The sequence below is a fragment of the Phoxinus phoxinus genome (assembly GCF_949152265.1).
Source record: "Phoxinus phoxinus genome assembly, chromosome: 18".
Taxonomy (NCBI): Eukaryota; Metazoa; Chordata; class Actinopteri; order Cypriniformes; family Leuciscidae; genus Phoxinus; species Phoxinus phoxinus.
In genome coordinates, this window is record NC_136893.1 from 6,820,734 (window position 1) to 6,841,315 (window position 20,582).

At 38.2% G+C, this 20,582-nt stretch overlaps 1 protein-coding gene across 5 annotated transcripts; it reads left to right on the top strand.

Moving 5' to 3' along the window:
- Positions 1-68: 68 nt before the first annotated feature.
- Positions 69-20,025, top strand: hipk1a (homeodomain interacting protein kinase 1a). Of its 5 annotated transcripts, none has more exons than XM_079588686.1 (17): positions 69-339; positions 1,536-2,272; positions 4,195-4,568; positions 5,425-5,548; positions 7,122-7,241; positions 7,335-7,421; positions 7,652-7,833; positions 7,933-8,083; positions 9,275-9,479; positions 9,624-9,742; positions 10,550-10,693; positions 12,743-12,900; positions 15,099-15,242; positions 15,371-15,529; positions 15,878-16,044; positions 16,388-16,497; positions 17,336-20,025. In XM_079588686.1, the coding sequence occupies exons 2-17, from the start codon at positions 1,538-1,540 to the stop codon at positions 17,723-17,725; spliced, it is 3,369 nt and encodes a 1,122-aa protein (XP_079444812.1). In that variant the 5' UTR covers positions 69-339; positions 1,536-1,537; the 3' UTR covers positions 17,726-20,025. The 5 variants fall into 5 exon arrangements, with proteins under 5 accessions (XP_079444812.1, XP_079444813.1, XP_079444816.1 ...); XM_079588687.1 differs by having other exon boundaries at positions 12,746-12,900; XM_079588688.1 differs by having other exon boundaries at positions 203-339; positions 10,586-10,693.
- Positions 20,026-20,582: the final 557 nt, after the last annotated feature.

Sequence of the window (20,582 nt, forward strand, 5' to 3'; positions counted from 1 at the left end):
AAACAAGTCTGGCCCACTGATTTACACATCATGTGACCCGCATCTGGCCAATCAGCGCTCGAGCTCACATCCCGGAAATGGTGCCCATTTGATGTCCTACATTCCTCTCCAGGTCTCAATCATATTTCTGTTCGCTGTCCTTGCGGAATATTTATGTGTAACGATGGTGTTGACGGTGCGTCGGACTGTCTAACGCTATTATACACCTGGAAGCTCGTTGGCTGTAATAAAGCGATGTTTTTACGGAGGAACAAATTGGTAATAAAAGAAAAAAAACAATGAGGCCTAAAGGGAAAGATGAAGAACAAGTGTCAAGCTGAGGAATTCAACACACAACAGGTGAGCTGCAAAGATTCACGAAGACAGTAAATGTGAGGTTTTATAAATGCATACAGCACGTCAGGTTGTATTTACACAGCCAGCGACATCGTTGACACTGTCACGGTATTTGTTGGCTGGGAACTGTAAGGTTAAGACATTTACTGTTGAATAGTTTGTGCTACATTTGTCGCTGCCACACCTCTTTTTATTTTTTATTTTTTATCAAACAGTAGCAACCATTGCCATGACAACCCTTCACTGGCTACAGCCGTTTCTATAGCAACCACCCTGGATCACCTAGCTAGAGTGGTTGCTATGGCAACGGACGTTTGATTTGTACTTGTTTTATCTGGATAGTCAGACATACCTTAAAATTGCAATCATACAGACAATGGCTTGAATGCAACTCTTAAAGTGAAAAATCTCGGTGGTATGGATCATGTACCTGAAAATTGTAAATAAAAAGGTGAAATTCTTGGGGAAAAACTAAACAAGTGTTGACAAATGACATTTGTACGATAATATTATTATTATTATTATTTTTGTTATTTCTTAAGTGAAGCACTTATGTTTTAAAATATTAATATATTTATTTATTGTAACTAACTTGTTTTCAGTCAAATCCTTAATTTTTTTTTAAACTTAACGTTTTGTTCAAGTCAAATGGAGTCACCTTAAGAAAACTTTAAATTTAATTAAAAATTGTAATTTTTTTTTTTCATACATTTTATACATATTTTATGTATATTAAAAAGTATATAAGTGCAATTAAATTATTTTATGAAATTAAAACTAGTGTAAAAAAAACTAAAATTGCTGCCATACAGACAATTAATTTTTTTTTTCCATTTTTTTTAAATATTTTTACATTTAGATTTTTTGTGAAGAAATAAAGTGAAAAATATTCAGGAGGTATAAATGTCACTGAAAAAAAAAATCTCATTAAAAAGAAGTTTAGTATAATATTATTATTTGTTTAGCAGGGAAGCAGTTTTGTTTAAAAATATGAATATTTGAAATCCATCATGTCATTATCATAGCATAAGCCTTATTGTCGTTTTATTCACATCAATGGAAGTAACTCTAAGAAAACATCTTTATATTTCTTTCTCAAACATACATAACATTATATAAAAAGCTTTTGATAAATAATTAGGTTATGCAAGGTGCAAGGAAATAATTTTATAAACCTTCTTTTCTCTTAACATTTTTAGGCATGTCCTCACAAATGCAAGCGTTTTCCTCTCCCTCCGTGTCCTCCAGTGGCCTCTCCCGCTCCAAAAAACTGAAGGTGGAAAACCATGTATGGAACGTAAGCAGCCAATCAGGTGAGAGCAGCTACTACCAGAACAGCCCGAACCAGACCAATGGCTCTTCCCCCTCCACATCTGCATTCAACCCCAATTACAACTCCTCCAACCTGGCCTTTCCTCCTCCTGGAGGCTCGCGGGAACAGACAGTGGTGCGTGCCGCGGACAGCACCGGCAGCGTCCCGGAGCCTTCATCCTCCTCCTCATCATCGTCCACATCCAGTCGGCGTGGAAAAGATGAGGGCTCCACCTCTCTGACAGGCGAGGGCTATCAGAAACAGGGCAGTCGGAAGAGGAAGAGCGAGGAGGTGGACAGCAGCGACAGCGTGCAGATTTTGGAGGAGCTCTCGGCTCCTGTGCTCCCCAACCGTGTGGCCGGAGGTGGAGGCAACGCCACGGCTCAGTCCATCGCTCATTCCACGTCCACCACCAAGAGCAGCAACTCCCACAGTGAGGGCGACTACCAGCTGGTGCAACACGAGATCCTCTGCTCCGTCTCCAACAGCTACGAGGTTCTGGAGTTCCTCGGCCGGGGGACATTCGGACAGGTCGCAAAATGCTGGAAGCGTGGAACGAATGAGATCGTGGCCATTAAGATTCTCAAGAATCATCCGTCATATGCCCGCCAGGGTCAAATAGAGGTGAGCAGCTAACCGGAGTCAAAACTTTCCCCAAATTATTGTATATTAGTGAGTATATGTAAATGAAGTTCTTTAGAGTAAAAGTAAAAAGTCTCAACAAGAAATAAGTAACCTGTCGCAATTGAGAGAGATATAAAGTTCCAATAAGAAGTGAAGAAATGGTTCTAATCGTGAGATATACAGTCGGAATATTAAGAAATACTTGCAATTGTGAGATATGGAGTCGCAGTAACGAGAAATAGTAGCAGTTGTGAGATATACAGTCGCAATATCAATAAATACAAAAAATTGTGAGATATACAGTCGGAGTAACGAGAAATAGTCAAAATTGTGAGATATACAGTCGCAATATTAAGAAATAGTCAAAATTGTGAGATATACAGTCGCAATATCAAGAAATAGTCAAAATTGTGAGATATTATACAGTCGCAATATCAAGAAATAGTCAAAATTGTGAGGTATACAGTCGGAGTAACGAGAAATAGTTCTAATTGTGAGATATACAGTCGCAATTTAAAAAAATTGTATACAAAGATATTTAAATATCAAAAAATTAAAAAAATTGAGATATAAAGTCGGAGCAACGAGAAATTGTCAAAATTGTGAGATATAAAGTCGGAGTAACGAGAAATTGTCAAAATTGTGAGATATAAAGTCGGAGTAACAGGAAATAGTAAAAATTGTGAGATATAAAGTCGGAGTAACAGGAAATTGTCAAAATTGTGAGATATACAGTCGCAATATCAAGAAATAGTCAAAATTGTGAGATATTATACAGTCGCAATATCAAGAAATAGTCAAAATTGTGAGATATTATACAGTCGCAATATCAAAAAATTGTCAAAATTGTGAGATATAAAGTCGGAGCAACGAGAAATTGTCAAAATTGTGAGATATACAGTCGCAGTAACAGGAAATTGTCAAAATTGTGAGATATACAGTCGCAATATCAAGAAATAGTCAAAATTGTGAGATATTATACAGTCGCAATATCAAGAAATAGTCAAAATTGTGAGATATTATACAGTCGCAATATCAAAAAATTGTCAAAATTGTGAGATATAAAGTCGGAGCAACGAGAAATTGTCAAAATTGTGAGATATACAGTCGCAGTAACAGGAAATAGTAAAAATTGTAAGATATAGGCTACAGTCGCAATATCAAGAAATAGTTAAAATTATGAGATATAAATGGTGCAGTAATGAGAAATAGTACCAGTTATAAAGATATACAACCACTTTTACAAGAAAAAGATAATAATCACTATTACGAAAGAAATATACAATTGTGAGATATAGCCTAAATGCGCAGTTACGAGAAATAGTAGCAATTGTGAGATAAATTACCACAATTATCAGTAATAGTCACGGATTGAAAAGTTGCACATTCAAGAAATATTTTTTACAGACTTCCATAACAAAAACATGTCATATCTCTCATAATTAATATTGGACTGATGCAATGGATGCCCATTTTCCACAAGTTGGTATGATTCTTTAGGGTCTTCGTGTAAAGTTTGTAACATACTTTGGTTAAAATTCCTCAATGGTTGTGTAAAACAACCCCCCCCCCCCCCTTCTCTTCAATGGGGGGTGTCGACAAAAGACTGCCTTGGTGGATAGTATACAAATGGCTGAGGGCGTAAATATGCTAATACGGGAAATATGCTAATACGGGACAGTCTGACAGTGGCTGTGGGCGGAGCATGAGCAATATGACATCATATTGCTCAGAAAATCCAAACGGCTTGATTATTGAGAGTGTTTATGCTTTTTGAGGATAAAATAAAAGGAGTGAATGGATTTGTTTCATTATATGGTGGTTGTGTCCACACACTGCAAACTCAATTCAAAGTGAATTTTGCATCGGATGACCCCTTTAAATATAAAGTTAAATTTGAACTCATTCCTGTCTTTTTAAAGGTGAGCATCCTTAGCCGTCTTAGCACAGAGAATGCAGACGAGTTCAACTTTGTGCGCTCTTACGAGTGCTTCCAGCACAAGAACCACACGTGTCTGGTGTTTGAGATGCTGGAGCAGAACCTCTATGACTTCCTCAAGCACAGCAAGTTCAGCCCGCTGCTCCTCAAGTGCATCCGGCCGGTCCTGCAGCAGGTGGCCACGGCTCTGATGAAGCTGAAGAGTTTGGGTCTCATCCACGCTGATCTGAAGCCTGAGAACATCATGCTTGTCGACCCCATCAGACAGCCCTACAGAGTCAAAGTCATCGACTTCGGTTCAGCCAGTCACGTCTCGAAGGCCGTGTGCTCAACCTACCTGCAGTCTAGATACTACCGGTAAGGGATACTTGATGTCAAAAGGAACTGACAGTTGAAGTACATTTACATTTGTGCATTTAGAAGACGCCGTCCAAATCCAGGTTGTGTGTGCACTACATGTAAATTATGACCAATAAAACATCATTATTTTAATGTTACAGACAATAATTCATACAATGGCTAATGTTATAAATACTGTTATCTGTTTTTTAAAAATGCATTTTTTTATTCATAAACCAAAATCTATTATGCAGGAACTCTTTTTTGGGTTTTATACAGATTTACAAACTTCCAAAGCCAGTCATTATTAATTTGTATTATGCATAAATAGCTGTTAATTTCTCATATTGATGGCTACGAATGTTGACCTCTAGATCTCTATTGTTCCCAATAATTTGTAATGGTCAGCTCAGCTGATATACATTTTTCCTGATGGCATTAATTCTGATATATTATATATATACCGGTAATAGGATTCATAGATAACATAGCTAAAATTAAATATACTCAAATAATATATAAATATATTAATTTGAAATTCACTAAAATATTTGGGGGGGATTTTTTTTATCTCTTTGTGGAAATTACACAAATTGAAAAATTGAAGGATAATCATAAAATGGCTAAATAGCAAGATTCTGTCAATATCAAAGATCAATATTATAATCTATCATTACTATCCTTCATCCCTAAAGCATTTGTTTATATGTACTACATCATATGTGTCGTCCTGTCATTCTCCCAACAGGACAACACATATGATGGCATATGTGCCCCCCCCCCCCCCACACACACACACACACACACAAAATGTATTCATTAGTCTGTCATCAATTCATTATAATTTATTATTAATTTGACTGTTGCGCTGCAGAGCTCCTGAGATCATTCTGGGCCTTCCATTCTGTGAGGCCATTGACATGTGGTCACTGGGTTGTGTCATTGCTGAACTGTTTCTGGGCTGGCCTTTGTATCCGGGAGCTTCAGAATATGATCAGGTCAGTAATAAGGTTTTGTTGCTTCGATTTAATCAGTTCTGTGCTAAATAAATTTGTTTTGTGCAAAATTGAATTGAGAAAGCTATCAGTAGATTTAGGAAGTGATACAAGGGGGCTCTAACACTTCTACTGAAGAGTCAAGCCAATGCCAGTAATCTCACAACGGTCAATACTGGCAGATATATTAGGCTACGTTCAGACTGAGGGTAAATGTGGCCCAAATCCGATTTTTTTGCTCATATGTGACTGTTCTGTTTTTGTCATGACAGTGTGAACCGCACAAACCACATGGAATCTGATCTAATTCTGTTGTGGTCCTAAATCCGACACAGGTCTGATGTTTTGCAATGCGACCTCAGTCTGAACAGTCATATCAGGATTCATGAGAGTTTTACATCACTCTCGAGCAATATTCGTCACAATTCTGCACTCATGGGATCTGGAATCTGATATTGGTCACATTTAAAACAACAATGTGAACAGCTATACAAAAACCCCTGGATCTGAGCACTAAGGCTGTGTGAGTGTAGCCTCAATTTATTACTAGTAAATAATCAGTTCTGTCATGAAACTCTGGATGACGCAGGCTGATATCTCTATAGGACACAGCTGATTGGTTCCTTCTGTATCAGTAGCCAATGACATCGTTGCTCAACCTTCAAACACTGGTCAGCATTTGCTGTAGCAGTTCAATGTGCTTTCAGAAACTCCTACTTCCCCAGCTCCACCTGTATAGATCTGCTATAGATAATGTGTGCCATTTTGTACAGCATTTGTATTGTCACATCTATTGCCATGCCAAACACTCAGAGATGTCATGGCAGAAATAACAATTATGGACTAGTTATCTGTCTTTGCATACACTACTTAGCTACAACAAGTAGCTGCGTTTACATGGACCCTTATAATCGGATTGACGGCTCAGTTGGACTAAAAAGCCTTCATGTAAACACCTTGATTGATCTGATTGAGCTCGATCCGATTGGAATTTCGATCGGATTGAAAAGGGTGGTTTATTCCTCTTGTAATCCAATCGAGAGAACATGTAGACACTTGATCGGATTGAAAACCGAAACTGAAAGGACTCCGCCTGTGCAATTACGTTGAAATAGCGTAATGACGTATGACGCGCTGTTCTTCCTGTTGAATAAAGTGTCATCTAAACGAGTGTCCCGTTATTCTAAAATTCTCATTTCACTCAGCGTCTGTGAAGTGGAGCAGGACAACGTCCCACCAGTCCTTGTTTCAGACTCTCCACAGATACTGGTTTGGGGCACGGGGTTTTACTGTGTGATAGATATAAGCAAAACGGTTCATATGCTCATTGTCTCTAAATCATCACCAGTGACAGATAAATATTAAGTCTAAAAAATCAATTCCGATTTGAAGCTTGTGACATATAAACGCGCACATCAACCCGATCACAATTTATCGTTCATGTAAACACCGTGTTCGGATTCATCTATCGGATTGAACCAAAAGGTGTCCATGTAAACGTAGCTGGTGTGTCCGTCTGTGAGGAATGGGTGTATAATCTACATGTGATATATATGCCTGGTTGTTTTTTCTACAGATTCGGTACATTTCCCAGACTCAAGGTTTGCCAGCTGAGTATCTCCTGAGCGCCGGCACCAAAACCAGCCGTTTCTTCCACAGGGGTCCAGACTCCAGCTACCCTCTCTGGAGACTCAAGGCATGTCCCCCTTAAAGTGTATTTTATTCTCTAAGACATCAGCGGTCAATAGATGATTAAACGCTTTCCTGACGGATGTGTTTCTGTTTTTAGACTCCCGCAGAGCACGAGGCAGAGTTTGGGATAAAGTCCAAAGAGGCTCGGAAATACATTTTTAACTGCCTTGATGACATGATGCAGGTAGTGCTGTGTCTACAGTAATGTGTGGAATAATCAGATACAAATGTGTACACTCAGGTCGGAGCCGATAGCCTCGTGGACGACACTCCGACATTGTAATATTTCACAATATTTGCTATATTTTAGATCAGATAAATGCATCCTTGGTGAGACTTCTTTCACAACTTGGTTTTCCAATCATAAAAGAGTTTGTAAATGCTTCCTTATGACACATGGTGCCTTCACTCCAGGTCAACATGACTAACCTGGAAGGCACGGACATTTTAGCGGAGAAGGCTGATCGGAGGGAGTTCATTGACCTGCTAAAGAAAATGCTAACACTAGACGCGGACAAGAGGATCACGCCCACGAAGACCCTCAACCACCCGTTTGTGACTATGGCTCACCTACTTCACTTCCCACACAGCTCTCAGTAAGCCCTGCTGATGAGTTGATTATTTACATGTAATGTATATAGAATAGCCACATCTCTGTCTGTACTCCGCTGAGGACACTAACCTCTCTTGTGCAGTGTGAAGTCCTGCTTCCAAAACATGGAGATCTGCAAGCGCAGGTGTACAGCTTTCGACAATAACAAGAACCTGTTCGCCAGCCACAACACCCCCAGCGCGGCCGCCAACCTCACGGTCACCTTCAGCAGTCAACTCAATCAACACAGTCAGGTGTGTGCTACTGCACAGATGCATTATATCAAATTGAATTTGTTTGCAATGCATTTGGATTCAGTATGTTGCTTGTAGTGGAATAATATAAGAATATAATTATGCAACTGAGAGTATCACTGGTAATGCATGTGTGTGTTAAAGCCTTAAAATGGCAGTTCTGTCATCATTTACACATCCTCGTGACGTTCCAAACCCATATGGCGTTGTATTCTGTGAATGACAATGATTTTTGATGGAGCTCTTTTCTATACAACGTCAGTTCATATTGGCCATGTCTGTTAAATCTCCAAAAACTACAAAAAAACTTCCACAAAATCAGTTCGTATGACTCCCGCAAGTCTTCTGAAATGATATGACTGATTAGCATTTCTGAACCACTGCAACCGAATCAGTGAGTTGAGAATCGTATAACCGACTGAAGCGAATATTGAATTGAACAAAAGCTTCCTTCACAAATCAGACTGATCTGGATCTCAAGTTCAACTCAATGACTCAATTATTCAGTTCTTGAGTTAGCAGGTCAAAGGAGGGCAAGATTACTGGTGGATTTGAATAAAACTTTGCTCTGTTCCTCACACAAAGCTATCATATCACCGGTACTTCAGAAGTCTTGGGATATAGCAGTGCTATTTTAGTATTATTTATATACTATTACAGTATTTATTAATATTTTGAATGAGTTTCAATGCTTTTATGTTTTATATTTTCAGTTATTAAGTTTTTGTGATTTTTTTTTATTTGCTCTTGTCATTTTTTATTATCTTTTTTAGTAAATCTTATTTTCATTATTTTTTTTATTCCAGTTGTAGTTTTAGAAAATTTTTGTATTTCAATTTATTTATATAAATTATATGACCTTATATACAGTATATATATAATATATTAATGATTTGTAATAGTTTAAGCTTTAGTTAACAATGACAACACGAATCTAGAGCACAAGTCATATGAACTACCTTATATGTGGTTGATTTGGTAATTTTGGAAGTTTGACAGACGTGGTCACTATGAATGGTCTGTATAAAGAGATTTGGATCAACGTGAGGGTGAGTAAACAATGTCACAACTGTCATCTTTGGTGAACTATAGCTTTAAAGCGTAGTATGCATGCTATATTAAGGTCTTCAGTGCTATTTCTGTGCTTAGTCAGTGGTGTTAAGAATCTCCCTCTCTTTCCGTAACTGCCAGATGGCCTCCACGGGGGGCCAGTCCCTGTCTCTTAGCAGCAACGTTCCTTTACTCAACTACCAGCCTGGTCTGTACCAGCAGGCCACTATAAATATACCAGGCTTGGCTCAGCAGAGTGTGCCGTTGCAGGCTCGCCCTACTCAGCTGTGTGCCCAGACAGAGCCCTTCCAGCAAACCCTCATTGTGTGCCCTCCTACCATCCAGGGTGAGCCTGTACCCTACCCCGTTTACCCAATCCTGCTACAGCTTTGTCCAAACCCACTTCTCCCTACATCCTACCCTCCTTTCCTTTAGACTCATGCTGCTTCCAAATGCATTTGAACTGAATCACTCATGTTTAATTCACCAGGGCTGCAGACCTCCAATAAGCACGCTGGATATCCAGTGAGAATGGACAACTCAGTACCCATAGTGCCCCAGAACCAATCCACCCAGCCCCTACACATTCAGCCCAGCATGCTCACGCAGGTAAGCACCATGCTTGTGTGTCCATGAGCGAACAGTGTGTTTCTCCTCTTTCACTGTTTCATTTGATTCTTGTTTCTCTGTTCATGTGATTCCCTCCCTTTTAGTACGTTGGTATTTAGGATTAAGTGTTTGGTTTTACTAAATCACTATATTCCTCTTTAATTTGAAGTAAGAATAACAGTGAAGACTAAAAACAAAAGGGACAGTTGTTTTGAGTCAGGGTTTTTCAAACCATGTATCCCATGAACTAAAAACACAGTCTTTCCAGAAAAATATCATCATCAGCCGACAAATGTCTTAACTATCATTTTGATCAATTTAATATATGTCCTTGCTCAAATTTCTTGAACAAAATTCTACTGCAGGGTTCCTCAAATCCAGCCCTGGTGGGCCACAGTCCTGCTGAGTTTAGCTTCAGCTCTGATCAAACTCGCCTACCTGTAATTTTCTAGTAACTCTGAAGACATTGATTGGCTTGCTCAAGTGTCTGATTAGCTGAACTCTACAGGGCAGTGGCTTTCCAGGGCTGGATTTAAGGAGCTCTGTCCTACTGACCCCAAACATTTGAACGTTAGTGTATTTTCAGTGAGTTTGAAAGATCTCTGAATGGAAAGGGTGAGATTTCCGTACAAACAGTCGGTAGGTTGTCGACTAGTGATTTGCTGCCTTAACTGTCAAAAGATACTGATCTGTTTTGTACTTGTTGTCAATATTTTCTTCATTTTGTGGAAAGTCTTTGGACGAGTTACTTTCTCCGTCCACTCAGCCGGCGTGTTGTAACCGTGCCACCCTTTCCTCCATCCTCAGTTCCTCCACACATCCCTCTATCCCTTCCCCACCCAGAGCAGCAGCAGCACCCCGCTGGCGCTGGCCTCCCTGCGCCTTCCAGTGGCGGGAATGACGCCGCTGGCCTTGGGCTCTCGGCGTCTGGAGCAGAGTGCCACCATGCTGGTAAACCTGCGCCCTGCCATGAGACACGCCTAGTTCCTCTTCTTCCTCTCTCTTTTTCTCTTACATTCTTTGCCTTGCTGCATGTTGCATTTTTTGGCCAAACGTCTGAATTGAATGAGATAAGATAGCGTACCAAACAATAATGGCAAGAAAACATGTTTTTTGATTGAGATGTGTGTTCATGGGCTGCACACAAAAACAACTATGCGACCACCAATCAGTGTTGTGTAATTTACAACATGACTCTTATGAACTGGTTCTTTGAATGAATCAATCAAAAAGAACAGTAACCAGTTTGAATCAGTGTAATGAAATCTACACTGAATGACTCACTGAATCAGACAAAGAGGTTCCTGAATCATCTAACTCACTCAATTGCAAGTTATCATTACTTTTCAGTGATGTCTAAATTTTATTTAGTATCAGTACTGACTTGTTGTACTTGTAGATGCAAGTAATTTTTTTTAATAAATGCTATTTTAATATTAAAATATTTTTTTATAAATTCTGATCCTGGACCACAAAACCAGTCACATGGGTCAATTTTTTAATCACATGAAAGCTGATTAAATAAGATTTCCATTGATGTATTGTGCTGCATTCACTCACAAAAATATATATTTACGGTAGGAAATTTACAAAATATCTTCATGTTTCATGATCTTTACTTAATATTCTAATGATTTTTGGCATAAAAGAAAAATCGATAATTTTGGCCTATACAATGTATTGTTCGCTATTGCACCAATATACCCGTGCGACTTGTGACCGGTTTTGTGATCCAGGGTCACAATTATTTTTCAATTCAATAATAATAATAGTTTTATATTTAACGTTTTTAAAAAAATTATTATTTTGAAATATCATTATTAAAAGTGAACCAACATATACGGTATATAGGGAATCATTCACATGTGCGTTTGTGTAGATGCACAGACTATGATTGTGACCTGAAGTGTCATAGGTAGCTAATGTAAATTCACTGCACATTGCTATTGCTCTGTGATGTTGTGAAGGCAGTTATGAAAGGAAAATATTAAAAGAATTGATGTGATTTTGCTATTTGCCCTATTTGAGTTTTTTTGGGTGTAACGTGGCTGTTTTAGTTTAGTTCTCTTCTTTCTTCACCTATCAATCATGATTTAACAAGGCGGTTTTTCTTTTGGACTGGAGCTGCATCTCTTGTGGGCCCCAGGGCTCTATCCAGTGAAGCATGGCTGCTTGACTCTGTGCAATCCAAGTGATTTCTCTTTCCACAGACCCACTCCTGTGGCAACAAATGTCTCCCCGTTGTCTCATTCTCCTTTTTCTTCCACTGCTAACCAGTCACTTCCTCTCTATGCAGATAAATGGACTGGCAACCGTAACTCGTCTCTTGTTTTGCTTTGGTGATCACTTGAGTTAAATTCCCCGCTCAATTGTTATAGTTTTCTTCCGTATCTTGCATTTATTCTTCTCTTTATAAAAGGCTGATCTGTTCAAATCATGATTTTTTTTTTAACTCCTGTGAAGGATTGACGATTATTCAAGCTACATAATTGAAATTGACTTTATTACTGTGTTGTTTTGTGTTTTAATGAAGTTCTGCGTGATTTTAAGAGCTTACAGGACAAGATCCGTTTTTCACGTATGACCGGAAGAGATCGAACAAAGACAAACTGAGTGACGCCACGGTGCATCATTATTCATCAAAGTGCATCAAGTCTTTAGCCCTGTTTGCATATTCACTGCAAAAAGGAGTGATATGAAAAGCAATTGTTGACGAAATAGGAAATATGTAAAGCATATTTATACTATACCCATTACCCACCAATCACCATTCTATTACAAAAGCCTTGCTATTATTAATAAAAGTTTTCAGTTTAAAAAGTCACAATTCAGTTTATTGAATCACAGTTTGCATTAAAGCTTTTGACAGGAGTGTTTTTGGGAGTGTGAACAGGCCTTGTTGCTCCAAATTAATAGTAAAAAAAAAAGAAGTGTTTTTGTGTTTGTGACACAGTGCTTTTGTTAATGTCTTTGTGTGTGTGTGTGTGTGTATGTGTTTAGCAGGGCTGGCCTGCAGGCACACAGCAGATCCTCATTCCCTCTTCATGGCAGCAGATGTCAGGCATGGCCATGCACAATCCCAGCCAGCCTGTGCTGTCCGATTCCCCCATGGGTTCTCTGTTCTCAGACAACACCACCCAACAGAGCAGTAGCTGGAGGTCAGAACTGCCCCCACAGCCGTTTACACTCGCAGCTTTACATTTCAGCTTTTGTTGCAAGCCTGGATTCAATCAACCATCAAGTTTGATTTGCGTGAAAGACTTGCTATGGCGTTGCACTTGAGTCTGAATGCATCTGGGGTTTGCTTTACAGGTGTTTCTCACAAAGCCTGTCAAAATATGTCCATCACATTTCCCCTGGGGTTATTATTTAGTGCGGTCAAATCGATTAATTGCAGCACTATTATTATAACTGAAACTCAAACTAAAACCTTTAAAAAAACATTTTCGTTACTTGAAATAAAATGACTGTTGGCTGAAAATAGTTTTTATATATATATATATATATATTATATATATATATATATATATATATATATATATATATATATATAATATATATATATATATATATATATATAATTTTTTTTGCCAGCAGCATTTCCCATTTTCTCATTTAGTTTTAACTTAAACAACTAAAATAAACTGAAACCAAAAATGAAATAAATATAAATAATTACTATATAGACATGATCTAAAAAAACAAAACATGTAAAAATAAAAAAACACAGCAAAATTACTAAAACTTTATCTGAAATTAACATGAAAACAGAAAATATAAACATAAAATCTCATTTTAAAAACTTATTATAACTATAATGGTATCTCAATAATACTAAAATAACACTGATTTCATCTCAAAATCAAAAGAAAATGATTAATAATAATATGATTTATTTAATAAATCAAAAAATATATATCAAGACTATTTTATTATTTAATTGTTGTTATTAGTGTTATGAAGATTTTTTCTTACATCGTTTTATTTACAGATAAGCACCTTTCCACAACTAATTATCATTTCCATAATGCAAAAAAATCTCATTCTCATTACTGTAAGTATAAAAATGAAGTCCTATTATACAAGTTTTTTAAATTTATGCATATCTAAATATTGTATTACCATTAATGTTTGTAACGTATTTAGTGCTTATCGCGATTAATCTAATCTAACATCAAACTTTGTTTGTGTGTATATATATATATATATATATATATATATATATATATAACAAACTTTATGGTAAGAATTGAAAAATAAATTTGAGGTGAAATATGACCTGGGCATATTCTTAGCATGTTTTGTTTGATTCACATGTGCGTTATTGCCTGATTACGATCAAGAAAATATGATCATATAACACCTATCTTATCATCACTACATTGGTTACCTATAAAGTTCCGTATTAATTATAAGGTATTGTTACTGACTTATAAAGCCCTAAACGGCTTAGCTCCAGTTTATTTAACGGATCTTCTATCGCCCTATAATCCATCGCGCTCTTTAAGATCGCTAAATTCGAGGCTTTTGGTTATACCTAGGATATCTAAGTCCACCAAAGGAGGGAGAGCATTCTCACATTTAGCTCCAAAACTCTGGAATAGCCTTCCTGATACTGTTCGTTGCTCAGAGTCGCTCTCCCAGTTCAAAACTAGATTAAAGACGCATCTCTTTAACCAGGCATTCATATAAATGTTTTAATCTTACAGTTAAATCCGGCCTCTAGTTCATAACCGCCAGAGGAGAACTGGCCCCCGACTGAGCCTGGGTTCTCCCAAGGTTTTTTTTTTCTCCATTAGGTCACCTGATGGAGTTTTAGGTCACCATTAGGTCACCTGATGGAGTTTTTCGTTTCCTTGCCACTGTTGCCTTTGGCTTGCTCAGTTGGGGATATTCAATTTAATGAATCAATCAATATTACTATTGATTAGCATTACCAAACATGGACGTTTTATTATTATTTTAATTTAATACTGTGAAGCTGCTTTGATACAATCTGTATTGTGAAAAGCGCTATACAAATATTCTTGACTTGACTTGACTTGATTACAGTGACAGCACTTCCAGTGGTGCTCAGGTTGGTGACAAAAAAAGCGTTTAGCTAAAGTACAAGGTGTGAAAACAGCTTAAAAGTAATGAACTGGAATATTATACCAAGCTGTTACCTGTGTTTCCAAATGTATTTCTTGTTACACAATATAACTCATTGCAGAATGACAGTGTGATTTGTGTTGCTGCTGATTGTAATGTAGAACAACATGCCTCTGCAGTGAAAACTGAATTCTATGAATTGCAAATAGCTAATAACCAATTATAACCATTCTCAAAACAGCATGCATTTAATACACTCTGCCAGGGGTCGACACGGAGGTCAGTGTGATGGGATGCAGCAGGGGCGTAACGTGAGCGCTCAGCCCTCCCACGCGGGAGCAGCCAGCAGTCGTACACAGCAGAGCGGACTGAAGAGGTCAAAGGGTCGACGTGCCGAGAGCAGAGCCAGGTAACGCTCTTAATGAGTCTCAATATGTGCAGCCATCTCTGAATAATGTTAAAGAGATGGGGGAAAAACGTTTCTTATGCTAACATGTTGTTAATTTCAAGTCATTTTATTTCTTATCTGCCTCGCAGACCCACGTCCTCCCAGCAGCCGGCCTCTCTGGGAGCGCACAACTGTGGTGATGCGTCCCAGCCCATTGTCATCTCCGACACCCCCAGCCCAGCTGTCAGCATCATCACCATCCACAGCGACACTGAGGACGATGACGACAGGAAGTTTCCTCCTGAAAGGTGTGATCACCATTATATCTATCACGGTGATATATGGTGATATAATATATATTATATCACCATTTCCACAAATTTTCTTCTTTTTTTTCACAATAATGAAAAATATTTCTTGAGCACCAAATCAGCATATTAGGATGATTTCTGAAGGATCATGTGACACTGAAGATTGTTCTTACATTTAATAAATACAATTTTAAATAGAAACAAATAGAAAATGTATTTGTATAAGTTATTTAAAATAGTAATAATAATTCACAATAACACCTTTTAATGAATAAATGCAGCCTTGGAGATCATAAGAGACGTCTTTCAAAAACATGATAACATGTTTCTTCTCTTGTGTGGCAGCTGCAGTGTGAACCAGCGTACAAACGTCATCAGCTGTGTGACTGTCCATGACTCCCAGGACTCTGACTCCTCCACCAGCACCCCTCTCACTCCCAAACGCCTTCCCAAGTCTCTAGCCATGGTCACTCCCTCAGTGAAAACACAACTCTGGGACGGAGCGTCAGGAGGTTCGTCAGAGTCCTTCAGACTTCTAGTCATCTGAATATTGGGTTTTGATTCATTAAAGAGACGTACACTTGTGTAGCTTTTTCCCTTCGGTCCATTCATGATAGTAATTGCTTCTTACACCAAAAACAATCATAATCCGTTTTAAATCTCCATTTTAGAATTAAACAGGCTTTTGTGCTACTGTGCAGTTTTATAAGTCAATCTGAAATGTGCATGTGATTTAAGAACAAGTTGTTGAATATTAAATAGGCATAGATATGCCGGTCATATGCTAACGTTGTCATGCTTGTGAGATCATAGTGTGCAGATTTGATCCTTAAATATTATTTTCTTTGCTTCCAGAGAACAATGCTAATAGTTCTGGAAAATTAAAGAAAGGAATGGCCTCACAGTCCAGCGACCGGCATCAGAGAGCGGCGTCTAACAGATCTCAGCCTCTCAACCTGAGCCAGGTACATCTGTACAGGTGCACTGCATGCTCATTACTGACCACATGACATCAGAATGGACGTACATATCTGTTAGCTTTGGTTTACTTTATCTACTACCAGTCAGTAAGAAATCAGTACTTTTATTCAGGAAGGATGCATCAAATTGAGGAAGTGACAGTAAAAGACATTTTGAGCAGCCTTGAGCAAAAGAGACGTATCGTAAATGAGAGTATGTAAATGAGAGTATACTCCTAAAAGTTGACAAACCAAAATATAACAGATAAATGCATGTAATATGTAATATATTTGCCCCAACTTCCTGTTTCAATAGGAAACACAACAACACAAGAAAGGCAATTGTGTGCCAACCCAAGAGTGATTGTGACAAACCAGGGTTTATTTTTAATATGTGACCCTGGACCACAAAAATCATCTGAAAGCTTATTAAATAATATTTCCATTGATGTATGGTTTGTTAGGATATGATCATATTTGGCCGAGATACAACTATTTGAAAATCTGGAATCTGAGGGTGCAAAAAAATCGAAACATTGAGAAAATCTTTTTTAAAATTGTCCATTTATGTTCTCGATTGTGCTGCATTCACTCACACAAATAAAGGTTTTATATATTTACTGTAGGAAATTAACAAAATATCTTCATGGAACATGATCTTTACTTAATATCCTAATGATTTTTGCCAGAAAATAAAAATGTATAATTTTGACCCATACAATGTATCGTTGGCTATTGCCACAAATACACCCGTGCGACTCGTGACTGGTCACATATCTATCATTGGGTTGTTTTTTCCAGCTCGGTCATCAAGTGATTTTTACGCTTTTAATTAATTCAACAGGCGCAGCAATCAATGATGTCAGCGCACGACCGTGCAGGGGGCGGATCCCTGAGACGCCAACCCACCTACCCTCCTACAGGCCCCTCCCACTCCTACAGGCTTCACGAAGCGTCGCTCTTCGGCTCCGCCTCCAGCCTGTACGCATATCCGGCATCTGCGGCCCTGGCCTCTGTGTCGCAGGCGGTGGACCAGCTGCACAATTCAGCCGCGTCCTCCTGCTCCTCGTCCTCCGGCCGACACACACGCACCGCCGGGCCGTACTCGGCCTCTCTGAGCCTCCTGCAGAAGAACAGTGCCATGGGCGTCATGTGTCAGGCTTCGGCTCCGTACCAGCGGCCTGCGGCGTTTCCCCTCAGCCAGAGGAAACTCCACCAGTACCCGTACCTGTGAGGAGGACCATCTCAACGTGAGCTTTGATATGTGCTGGGGGGAAGTGTCAGGATGGTGTCACGGATGTCCAAGTGGAAATGCCATTTTAGATTGTTTTATTCATTTTAGTGTTTTTCTATACAGCATTTCAAAGGAGCACTTCTTGCATTTCAAAACTATGCCATAAACTGAAAACATTGGTCTTATTTCAGCCGTTTCTTAAAATATCACTCATTATGTCTGAAAAATGCAACAAAGGCCCTGTTTACACCTGGATTTAAGATGTGTTTTGACGAGGGAGACACATTCCCGTTTACACCTGGTGTTTTATTCCGTCTCTTTTGTCGTGTAATGTACGGGCTCTTTCAGATCTTTCGATCTAATGGACAAAACAAGCTCAGAAATTAACATATGAATGCGCCCGGAGACGACAGAAAAATACACGGAGAGCATCAGCTTTAGTTTCTGCTCTGACAGCCGCAAGATCACGCCGAACGCTGTGAGTGTGTGTTAGAAATCAGGAATGATGAGAGAACATTGAGCTTGGTACGTTTTTCATCTTCAAACCAAACTTGGGTCTTCAGCCGACAAAGTTTAAACCCGTCTGACTAGTGCACTCCTATAATGTTTACGCATTAGGTCAGTAGGCGGAGAGTTGGCGTCTTTTGTGGCTGTTCGAACACATTTGACCAACGAGTGTTTACTCTACGAAAGCAATCCGGTCGAATGTGTTTTTGACTACTTCTGGAAGTGGACATTTAGTGCCATCCACTTGTGATCAGATAGACGAAAACACTTCTTGATACCAGGTGTAAACGGGGCCAAAATCTCCTCAAAACTTTGAAACATGGCTGTGTTTGGAATAAGATGCTAGCGTACTACTCATGTGTACAGTATGCAACGGAAATGACCCACTAGATTTTATCCAAAGCGACTTACACATTTTAACATCTCTCTCTCAACTTATTTAATTGGACTGGCAAAACAATAAGACATTTTTATATAAAAATTGCATTAAAAATGCACAAAAAAAAGTTATTCTTATTGATAAGATTAATATAAGAATTATGTTATGTTATGAAAATATCACATTTTTTAAACGCAGTAGGCGGTATGCAGTAAGCTGTCCGCTATAATATTCCATGTATTCAATATAAAACTGTCAAGTCTGAAATATGTTAACGATGTTTAAAAATGGGCAACATTTTTCAAAATAATGTAAGTTTAGTTTAAACTGTCAATCAAGAGAATTATGTTTCTAAACTGTGTAAGGTGTGTTTGGGGCGCGTGTCAGCAGAAGCGATCTCTCCTCTAGAAAGATATTTATAAGGTTTCATTGACGTCTGCCCAATTATAATGTGTTGAAATGATGCGTGATAGTGATGTCACTCTGACAATGCTAAAGCATTCTGTTGGCAGACCCACATTTTATATTTGGGATGGTTTCGTTTGCAACATATATTTTTAAGTTGCAACAAGACACAGGATGTCATCACTGCTGTTTATTGGTGATGGGAACCTGGACGGGCCAAAATACCTGGAGAAAGTGACACAGAAATTGTATATATCTGAAATATATTCCTAGTTGCGTTTATGATTGCCATTAAACAGCTGTAAATCACTCATGTCTTGAAATAACCATAAGAACATGATTTATTTTTTCTGCTTTCATATAATGTTTTTAATAAGTGAGATTTATTGCCATATTAAGTTTGTGACAGCTTTTAGTTACACACTACATAATCAAGTGTTCACTTTTCAATGTAACTGTTATTGTGCTTAATTTTATTTATTGAATATGTGTGGATTATTAATGGAACTTTATATCTGTTTATATTTAACCTAATAATGAGGCTCTTTCTTTTAAATCCTTGTAATTCTCTTCAACTTTGTATAATATTTTTGTTGATTTGAAAGTGTCCTCTTATTCTACTAGCACTTATTTGATTTCTATTTGAAGCGTTTTATCCATAACCTACGACTGAATGTGTCAGTGTGAATTGTGACGACAGTTATTTGTTCTGTAATGTCTCGAAGACGACGTTTGGGTGAAGTGTTGTCGTGTGGGAACTTGCCCTCGGTGCACAGTGAAATAAGAGCGAGACCTCTCACAGATAACACTATTTAGACAGCGCTAAGACCGATGGGTAACATGTTAGCTGTTCATCTCAGTTGATCTTAGAGCACTTGATGTGTTGTACTGAGCTCGTCTCGTGAAACGTTGCCCGGGTTCTTGGCTTTGGTGCAACGATGGCTGTTTGTACTGTTTAATCACCATGTGAAGTGCAGAGTAGATGAAATCACAATAAACTTTGATCCAGAATACAGTGTGGACCTGATGAATCTGAGGTACAGTAGCCAGTGCATGAGAGTGATGAATGAACCGCTCGAGCTGCTTACTACTCTCATAGCGGTGGGTTTATTTTTATAATCTCTCTAAGGGGAATTTATTCTGGTGGTGATCCATTGTCACTGCCATTTTTAGAGACAGTTTGGCTTTTTGTCCCTCTGGCACTATAAGAAATTATGCTTTTACAGACAGGTTGGGACTTGGTCTGTCCTGTGTGAATAAAATAGTGTGTACACACACACAAACACACACACACACACACACACACATATATATATATATATATATATATATATATATGCCTAATGGATGTGTGTATATATATAATATATATATATATATAATGTCAATATTTATAGTTATTGGATCATTTTTTTTAAATCATTCAAATTCCTCGAATTTAGTAATTTAGACCAATTTGTGAATCAGTTTGACCAATTTATCAACAACCAACTATTTGCTGAATAAAACGTTTTAGTCTATTTAAAGGGGTGGTATAATGCCCTTTTCACAAGATGTAAAATAATA

What these genes read in the sequence shown, in the direction of transcription:
- hipk1a (XM_079588686.1), top strand. Translation starts at nt 1,538, where the DNA reads ATGTCCTCACAAATGCAAGCGTTTTCCTCTCCCTCCGTGTCCTCCAGT. An exon ending in GAGCTTCAGAATATGATCAG is followed by an intron (nt 5,549 to 7,121) that starts GTCAGTAATAAG and finishes TTTTTTCTACAG; the next exon opens with ATTCGGTACATTTCCCAGAC. An exon ending in GCCTTGATGACATGATGCAG is followed by an intron (nt 7,422 to 7,651) that starts GTAGTGCTGTGT and finishes CCTTCACTCCAG; the next exon opens with GTCAACATGACTAACCTGGA.